The sequence below is a fragment of the Cryptomeria japonica genome, chromosome 4, assembly GCF_030272615.1.
Source record: "Cryptomeria japonica chromosome 4, Sugi_1.0, whole genome shotgun sequence".
Lineage (NCBI taxonomy): Eukaryota > Viridiplantae > Streptophyta > Pinopsida > Cupressales > Cupressaceae > Cryptomeria > Cryptomeria japonica.
Window position 1 is genome coordinate 670,505,967 of NC_081408.1, and position 10,631 is coordinate 670,516,597.

The window sequence follows — 10,631 nt, forward strand, 5'->3', positions numbered from 1 at the left end:
TACTTAATAAAAATTATTCCTCTACATAGTATTTTCTATAATAATGAGCACCTTTTCATTTTTTATATTATTTTTTATTTGGACTTTTTCTTTCCTAACAAGCCCTTCAAATTAGAGGTTTCCAAATCCAACTTCTAAAATATCAATAATTTAATATTATATTCATTTATGACATTTATGTTTTAAAAAATATCAATCAGTTTGAAATTAATCCCCTTTCTGTGAAGACGTGTTGTATACAAAACATGGCTTAATAGTATCACAATTAACCTCATGCATTTAATAAAAAATAATAAACCCTGACAAACACAATCATCATGAACGCACACAACTCACACATTGGACATCCAATTACTAACTATATAAAATAGTTGAATAAAACTTCATTTGTAAAACGCTCGCGGCATGGAACGAAAAAACCGCTGGCAGCATCGGAATTGAAATAGAAATAATACTTTTACTAAGAAATACATTTACATTCGATATCCGCTAACCTAAGAAAAACCCAGGTTCGAAATACATGCAGTTTACCGTTTCCAACTACAAAGTACAAAACGGATTTTCTCTTTTCCGAATTTGTGGAATAGAAAATAAGAGCCATGCATATACAGAGCCCATGACGGAAAAATATACAGAACCCCAAAATGATTGTTTTTAGCAATGGAGAACAAAAACTGGAGATTGATAAATATATAAACAGGAGGAGATCATTAGTGAACAACGCCTGTCATCATCTGCTTGAATTCGTTGAAGCTCACCACTCCATCTCCATCCAAATCAACCTGAGAGATGATGAAAGCACACTGCTCAAGACTCGCACAATTTTCCACACCCAGGCGGCACATCATACGCTGGAGTCCCACAGGAGTAATGCCCTTTGAACTTCCCTCAAACATCCTGAATGCCGCCGCCAATTCTTTTTCAGTTTCTTCCTCTCCTCTTTCCTCACAGTTTAGCCGTATAAATCCATCCACATCAATACACCCGTTTCCGTCAGAATCCACCTGCTTTATTATCTCTTGCAATTCATTCTCGCCCACCTCCTCACCAACGCAACTGAGAGCGCTCTGGAGTTCCACCCACGATATTTTGCCATCTCCATCCGCATCGAGGTATTTAAACACCTCACACAACTCTCCCTCGATGCCCTCGCCAGATTTGCACAATGATTTTGGCGGCGGAGATTCGCAGAATGATTTTGGCAGCGGAGAGCGGAATGTCGCGCACCTGCAAGGGGAGAAGTTGGAGGCTAATTTCTGAGCTCTTTTAGACAGCGATCTGAGCAGGCGCTTCACAACTCGTTTGGGTGAGTTGCGGACCTGCAAATCGCATTGTCTTTTAAGCGCACTGTTGAATTTGGGGACAATCTTTTCTATGGAAAGAGACTGCGGCTTTGCTCTAAGATAAGTGAGTGAATTCCGTGAAGAAGACGCTGCACAAACATTGGTTGCCGCGTTCTTCATCGTCCAAACGCCAAGAAAATGAAGTGATAAACAGAGATTGATAGACAGATAGAGTTGCAGAGGTTAATTAAGTAGGTGAAGAAACGTAATTTTGAGGGCATTGTGTTGTTTCGAGGAAGGCTCGTATGGTAGTGGCAGTACGTTTGGGATGAGGAAAATGACGTAGAAACTGCAACCACTTCCTATTAAAGGAAAATATGGAAGCATGGGCGCAACGCCCTAAGTTTTTTGTGGGATCTGCGAAGTTGCTCATCATGTGCATTGACATGACTCATTCTTATCGCTTTGAGAGATGGAGAAAATTTTCTGTTTAAATTAACATTCTATTTATATAAATTAGTGTAATTCATATTCATTGTATAAAGCTTTTGGAAATAGATTGTATGACTTAGTAATAAGAGGTAAGTCAATAGTCTTTTAGTTTTCAAATATTAGGATTATCTTGGTTATAGGCTTTCACTTGGTCATAGGATTATCTTGGTCTATTCATCTTCGTGAGGTTGGTCAATAGCATAGGAAGAGAAATAGTCCATAAGATGAAGAAACTTATATGCTCCAATTGCTCATAAGATTTTCACTATTGTTTTCCTCTCCTCCTATTGTAAGGCTGGTGTATAGCTTCTGGGAAGATCAAGTTAATGTTCTTGTGCTTCTTCTTGTTCTAAGTTAGCTGATGGTCCATCTAGTTGTTGAATTGCCAAGAAATTTTCATTTAGTTTCATTGCAATTAGCAGTATATATTTCCTCAAAATGTCAAACAATATAGAGAAGATTTTAAGCATGGACATGAGAATTGTAGTCACAATTGTAGGGACCATAAAGTTATAATAAATGTAAATGATGCTAAGCAACCATGGTTAATCTTCACAATCATGTAAACGAATTTTTTTTGTTTACATATAATTATGAGATACTAGCAATACAGATTGTAAGTATGGAGCATGACAAGTTAACAATATATAAGAATTTTCTAAAATCATTTGTAAATTAGTTTTCTAAAGAATTAGAGATATCTATATTATAGAAGTATTTCTATGTAATTCATATGGTACAATTTAGTGAATTTTCAACTAATAAATTATTAAATGAATATAATAAAAAATTTAAAGAGAAAACCAAACTAATGAGACAATTAATAATTAAAAGAAAAGGTAGACTAATCTATGGAACAAATAAAAGAAATAAACCCGATAACGTAAACATGTTCTTGAAATATATCTCAAGATGATAGTGTTTTGTAAGATGAAACAAACAAATTCAACATTCTATTGATACATTTAGAGTGGAAAAGATAATTGGTGACAACAAGATCTATGTAAAATATTAAAGATATTATAGATCCTATCATTAAAGATAGGATATCAAATATCATTATAAATGATTAACAACTTATTGAAATGCAAAATAAATAGTTAAAAATTATAGGTCAAATACAAAATTTTGATTTGAATCTGACCAAAATAAATGTAAAGTGGTTCTTAAGGTTAGTTAAAATGAAAATGAACTTTAGGAATATTATATGTCTACATATTTCAACAAAGTAAAACCACATTGAAAGAGAAAATAGAAGAGATTTCGTCTCTTGTCACCTCTAAAATCCCATTAATGGATGCTCAATTAAAAAAGAAAATGATATGGAGTTAGAAAGAGGAATTTAATAGCCTAGTGTCCACCTTTGTTGATCTACTATTAAATTCAAGAAAAACCGCATCTAAATTTATCAAGTTGCCAAATAGATAAGGCATTGGCCCTTGAGAAAAAATGGATAATTTCATTAAAGAGATCACTTAGCACTAGATGCTAGATATATTTCAAGAATTATTATGTCAAAGTTAAATATAAGGATTGACTTAACAAGTGAGGAAGAATTTAAAGAATGGTAATAATCATATCATTTCTTTATTTTATATTTATTAATTATTAATTAAAATTTAATAATACATAAATCAATTTTGGGGTAATGTTACAAAAGAAGGGACATATATATGTCTACAAATATAATTGGGGAAATAGTGTAATGCCCTCACATTCCTTTCTTTGAATTGCATAAATTATCAAAACACTATTTCTGGCTATGTATCATGGGATGCATAGGTCATGTTTGTGTATGTTTCTTTGAGTGCTTATTGGTATTTTAGCTTCTTTATTTCAACCGTTAGTTATTGTTATGATTGTTTCTTGGGAATTCAATGGTCTTTTTTCCAAATGAGTATTTTAGCCTTTTATTGGATGTCTATAGACTGCTCACATGTTTAAAGATGATGTAACTACATGTCAATTCTCAATGTGTTTCTTACATTGGGATGCATAAGTTATGCTTTCCATGGTTGGATTATCATAGTTTTTTTTATTTCATTGCTATCCTTATATATGAAGATTATGGATGTGATTATAATGATCTCAATATCTTGTATTTTAATTGATTAATATATTTTCATGGTTGGAAGATGTATACTAGCATTGGGTTATTTAGGTTATAGGATTTGTTGATTCAGGTATTTTTTGGGATGTTATAATTTTAGGGACAAGTCTTTTATCATTCCACTATCACCACAAAGTTTCTAGGGATGTTTCTCGAACATATCTATTAGAGACTGATATTTTAAAGATGTCCTTTGATTAGAATGACTCAAAATAGATGTTACTACATCCATGACACTCTAATTCATCTCCATTGCATCTTTTGAGTGCATCTAAGGTGTCTCTAGGCATCCCCACGTCAATTTAAAAAAATCATATTTTTGGAACTATATATTTTTTAGTCTTGTTACCAGTATCTCAACCCCTAATAGTTGATGGGCCTCACACACATCATAATCAATCATTAAAAAACCATAAATAGACAAATAGACCTTACTAAAAATCCTTCCTAATTTTCAAAAACAATTTTAGAAGTTGCAAAAATAAGATAAGAGCGCACAAGAGAAAAATTGAAAGTGTGAGAACATTAAGATAGTAAAAGTGACAACAACAAGAAGAGAGACATTTTGCAAAGTTTTTATTTATTTAGTGAAAGGGTTGGTAATAGTGAGAGTAAGTGCAAGTGTGAAGTCTCAATCCATCAATCATTGAATCAACGCATTCTTCAAGCTTCAAGATTAGATTCAATGAGCCTTAATACTTTATTCCTAGATTTGAAATATCAAATTAATAATCATATGTTATTTCAATTATTTATTTATTTTTTAATTTTATTTTTACAATCTTTAGAAAATGTATATTTATAATTTTAAACGAATAGTGTTTAGGTGTTCAAATTTATTTACTAAATTATTTGTAAATGTTAAATGAATATTTTATGTTTGGTATTTTTTTAGTTCTATGCTTCAAGAAATTTAGAGTAAGAAAAATAAAACAGGAATCCTTATTTGATGAAGGTTGAAAAATTGGGATTTATATTTTGTGTATCCACTACTTTTTTAGTTTGTGCAAGCCAAAGTAATAAAAATAAAAAGAAAACCCTTGTGCCCTAAGAACATATCTAATTTAATTATATTACAACATATGTAGGGTAAAAATAAATTTCATTTTTTTGTAATGTCACTATTTTGAATTCTACTTCTCACAACATAAGTGATGAAGATGATGAACAAGAGTCTATGGCATTTAACAATAAAATTTTGAGTATAGATATGGGAGAGGAGTCAGTTAAATATTTCTATTAGTGGATTTTCTTATAGTTTCTCTTCCAAGTTATCCAAAAACTCTTCCAATGGCCCCATTAATGGAAGTCGCCTTCCTAACAAAACTAGGTCAACAAAGGGTACTAAGTTGTGGAGATATCAAATTTTCATACTAGAGTTACAAGGAAACAATGTTACAAGAGTTAATGAACACCTTCATGTCTTAGGAAAATGTATAGGAATCAATAAGGCATTGTTACTTGATTTATTTTTTAAATATATAGATTTTTGGGTTTAGGTGATGAACAAACACTTGTACATACTACTTTACCATTAAGGGATTCTATTAATAGTATTAGGAATTTAGGACTACTCAGGTTCCACAAGTTTTAGTTTATTATACTTCTACTTTTCCATCTAAATTACATATAGCATTTAGACCACTCACATGTTTGAAGATGTTGCAAATAAATTTCAATTGTTGATGTACTCCTTACACTGAGAAGCATATGTTATACTTCCTATGATCGGATCATCAAGGTATTTATTTCATTTCTATCCTTATATATATCAAGATTATGTATGTGATTATAATGATTTTAATAATTTCAATAATTGCAAATGCAAATCAATGAAATGTATACAAATCGGATCTAAAAATGAAAAACTTTGAACTAATGCAAGTACTATATTGGGTTCACCAAGAATGTTATGATGGGAAATAGGGTTCACAATTTTATGCATACAAGCTAGGAATTAAACCTATCGCCAATGATTACATGTATAAGGAGAATGAATCTACTAGAATCAATCTTAAATATGGTTGAAAAGGAATGAGCATAAAGTGAATTCAGTACTCCTTGAGTTGTAGTTGAAAATGAGTTATGGAAAGATGTAAATTGAATGCAAGAATGCATAGACAATCTCAGATCATCTATGCAGATATAAAGTATAGATCTAGAAAGAGGAAGGAGAGCAAAACCTATGTCTAAAATCTAGACTCCAAAATGCTGGATAATTTTGCTCAGGGTGCCCTTGTCTAGGAGTTTGGATGTGGACAATAAATGTTGTTTTGGAATCCAGATGCTATTTTAGATGTTTTGCTGAAGTTTCACCAAAAAAGTGTTGAACATTTTTTCTTGGGGCAATGTTGTCCTCTAATTCTTGCCTCTTCAAAAGATAGATTTGTGTGTCTCTATTTTTTCTTCCTAAATTTGTATTTGTGTCTTCTAAATTTGTCACCTACACACTAGAAGAAAAATTGTGTTGTTGATAGGGATTTGCTAGGTCAAACCTTGGGTTTGGAATCAACCCTATAATTGAAATGGAAAGCATGCCTTAAAAAATTTAAAGGCTAGATCTGAAATCGAAATGTACCTTGATATGTCTTTCTTTGAATTGTTCATACAAAGGTTGATGTTGTCATGTAAGAATTTAGAAATGTCTTCATAATATCTTGGTCATGGGCGCTATCTTGAATGCTTGAAATTTGAATACTTGGCATCTTCTTCACTGCCTTGATAATGCTTGATTTCTCCCTCACTTGAATTTTCTTGATTGGAATTAAAGTTGAAATAAAGATTTGATGAGCTTGTCTCAAATGAGGGGGCAAGGCTTGCTTTTATACCTTACCTCATGAAACAAGTTTGAATTTTTGAAGTAGACCAACACGGGAAAGGAATTCCTATCTACATTTTTTATCATTGAAAGGTTGAGAATTAGGCCCCTTTAGGTTGGACAAGGACCTGCCTAGGGTGCCTTTATCCCTATTAGGACTAAACAAAGAATCACGTGGAAAGGTGAAAATGAGGGTCACAAATTTGGTTCTTGTGTGAGCATAATCAAACATAATGAGAGCACAGAAGGCCAAAATACTAAAGTGAGGCCTACGCAAGTATGGAATTGTATAGTGATACAATTTACAATGCTACAATATGTATGTGTGTGTGTGTGTGTGTGTGTGTGTGTGTGTGTGTGTGTGTGTACGTAGAAGAGGGGAAAGGGTGAAGCTAAAGGTGAAGGAAAAGATAAATAGATTATTGCATATTTTTAATAGATTAATGTGAGAGCTATAATTACTTCTCATATTAAAACAAAGATAGATTATGTGTATATAATTATTATTACTATTTATGAATGCTTCGTTACTATTATTTAATTATTATAATTGAACACATATTTAATTTTTAAATTTGTTGACTTTCAAATCCATCGAACATTTCAGATAAGGACTGTTTTTAAAAAGGATACTATTTCTTTCGTAGATTGAGAAGACAATTTAAGATCATATTGCTGACCAATAACATTGCAAATGCTCATACCTACAACACAAGAAACAATAGGCAACCTAATCCTCTTCCAGTTATCACAACTTCACTTCCTCCCTCTCAACCTACTCCTCTACAAACACCTCGTATATCACGAACTTTTAGCTTCACTTCCTCCCTCTCAACCTACTCTTCCACAAACACCTCGTATATCACACACTTTTAGTAAGGAGTATGATCTCATTGAACAAAGTAAAGCTGCTCCTGCCAACTATTGTTCCATTAGAGATGCTTACTGTAGGACCCAACCAGACTTTATGCTATTTGGGTGATTTATAGTTTCTAAGTTTTTCATTCTACGCATCAACAAAATTGCGTAGAATAGAGGAGATAAAAATGCAAGCTAAACATTTACATCATTTTTTTTCTATTATAATGGGCAGGTAACATTCAGATGTAATACAAAAGGTGAGGAACGTCTCAATTAACACCGTCGAAGAAGAAGGAAATAAATTTATTTTAAGTTCCATGTACGCTCAAACTGTTTGGACGTGCATTATTTTCCTCTGTCTAGCGATAAGGATAGAAGTACTAAACGTCATATCCTTTATCTTTTGTCACTGTCATTTGGTAGCTTTATCCTTATCTTATTACCATCTTATCTTCTTACTGTCATTCACAGTCTTACTCTTATCTTTTACTACTGTCTTGTCCCTTTCTCGCCATCTTATGCATATCATTATTCATCTTCTTTTCTCATCACCACTACATTCTATTTTGTTGTTTAAATTTGAAAAGAGGAAGGGCAATTGAAAAATTGTGGGACAATTAATTAAAAAAAAAAAAATTATAAATAGTCATCTATGGTGTGAATCAATAAGAATGGTTTTGCAATATTAATCGAGTTTAATACTATGATGATTTTTATGTTTCTAATATTATAGTCTATTTATATATTGTTATAAATTCTTTCTAAAATTCAACATTTGGTTTCAAGCTAAAGTTTCCTTCTATGTAAATTTATGAGAAAGAAATTAATAATGCAGCATATTGAATTTTATTATTAACTTATTGCAATTATTTTATCATGGATATTATACGTGTGTTTTGAAAAAAAATGGAATAATTATTTTCAATAAATTGTGTTAGGCCTCTTGGTGTAATAATATAGTATTTTATTAATATTATATTATAATTATGATTCAATTAGGTTTAGGGTTATCATTAGAAATAGGATGGACCCAAACCTTAACTCTAACCTTAATTTTTATAGAAACCCTAATGTTAGCTAACTCTAATTAAACCTAACCCTAATTAAACTCTGATTAAAACCTAACCCTAACCCTAATTATATCCTTATGCTTATTTAACACTAACACTAACACTAACTTGAGTACTAATCTTAACCCTATTAATGACCCCAACCCTAATTAAATATCAATTAATCTTTAACCTTAACCCTATTTGAATTGTAACTCTACTTTTATCCTAACCCTAATTTAACACTTACACTAACCTTAATCCTATTACAAACCTAACCTTAAGACTAATTAAATGTTAGAATAAGTCATAATAGTTGATATGTATGTGGAAAATGAAGTGCACAAATGCCTAAGAGAAAGTAGTTGTTTCTTTTATATGTATAAATATAAAAAACCTGTAAATCTATGGAATGAGCCTTCTACCTATTTAGTTCTCTGAAACAATATTTCATCTATCATGTTCCAATTTTCTCTCCATTCTTTGTTCTTTAATTTTAATTTGGTATCTAAGCTTGGTGATAGATAGTAAGTTGAAATAGATCAAAATATTGTGTGAAGAACTATGAGAAGAAATTTTAGTTTATAGTTATGATTGAAGCTACTCCTATTGCAAGAAAACACTATATTAATTGTTGGTTGTGAGAGGAACCTATTGTTGAGTTGCCACTCTGAAGCTTGTTGCTAGATTAAGGTGAAGTTTGGTGGTGCTGTGCTCCATTTAAGTGTTGCTTATGGGTCTTTCCTAATTTTTCAGTTTATGTAATAGTTTGAAGGTTGTGAGGTTTTTTTGTGGGGGAGATTTTCAAAGAGATATATATTCTAAATTTTTGAGCAGCTATGAGACATACATGTGATAATTGGTGTCCATTAGTTTTGGGGAGATCCACAAATCAATAAGTTCAACATCATATCTTTACGAGGGTGATGAGACACTTAATATGTAAATGGTGTCCAATGATGTTGGGAACTTGGATGATAGTTACATAACTATGCCTACACTTAAGGAGCAACTTGAAGAAGTCTTATTGATCCAAGAACTATTTTCAAATAATAGCTTTTATATAAATGTAATTTTATTTTATGTTGCTAGTCAATTTTAATTCTTGGTTTGTAATATGTAGAGATATGTTAGGGGTCAATCAAAATTCTATTATTCTTTAAGGGGAAATGTTAGAATAAGTCATAACAGATGCTAGGTAAAAATGTGTGCAAAAAGCGGAAGTGTAGACAAGGTCCGTGAACCGTTTGAAACAACGCCTCTATAGGAGTGTGCCAATAGAGGCAAAACAAGTCCATGCTCAGATGCTTGTAACAGATACAGAACAATCTTCCATTTTAGCTACGAAGCTTGTTAATTTGTATGCCATGTGGGAATGTTACAGAGAAGCTCAGTGCTTTTTCAAAATACACCAAAGTTAAATCCTTATTCTTGCAACGCCATGATATGTCAAGCACGAATTCTGTTACGAAGCTATCAAGCTGCTTCAACAAAGAGAAATGAAAGAGGTACCTACAGACAATTTTATGCTCCCTTTTACTCTGAAGGTGTGTAAGAACTTGAAACAAGGAATCACAGATTCGACACGTGAACTGTTTGACAGAATGCCTCCTCGAAATGTAGTCTCGTGGGTTGCACTCATTGCAGAATATGCACAAAATGGATTCATTTGAAGGCTTTAGAATATTAACACGTGAAAAGAGGACAAAGCCTGCGTAGAGAGCAAAGAGGAGGTGTGAAGAAATGAGTTAGGGTAGATAGAAGTTTTCAGATTGTAAGGCCCTAGGCCATTATTGTTAATATTGCTTGCAGATTTGAAGTAAATAAAATCATATTTCTTTGTTGCAAATTAAAAATAGAGTCTCTATTTTGGTATTTGCTAAGTTTTGAGATTGCATCAAAAACTAATCCACCAAAATCTTGGAACATAGTTTTAGACTCAGGCCAAGAGGTGTCATTCATAATGGTAAAATAATTGTTAATCAACAGATTGTAGGGGTTCAAGGATAATAAACGAG

At 32.0% G+C, this 10,631-nt stretch overlaps 1 protein-coding gene across 1 annotated transcript; it reads right to left on the bottom strand.

Moving 5' to 3' along the window:
• Positions 1–371: 371 nt before the first annotated feature.
• LOC131042710 (calmodulin-like protein 2) lies at positions 372–1,661 on the bottom strand. The gene has a single exon (XM_057976037.2). The coding sequence runs from the start codon at positions 1,461–1,463 to the stop codon at positions 711–713; it is 753 nt and encodes a 250-aa protein (XP_057832020.1). The 5' UTR covers positions 1,464–1,661; the 3' UTR covers positions 372–710.
• Positions 1,662–10,631: the final 8,970 nt, after the last annotated feature.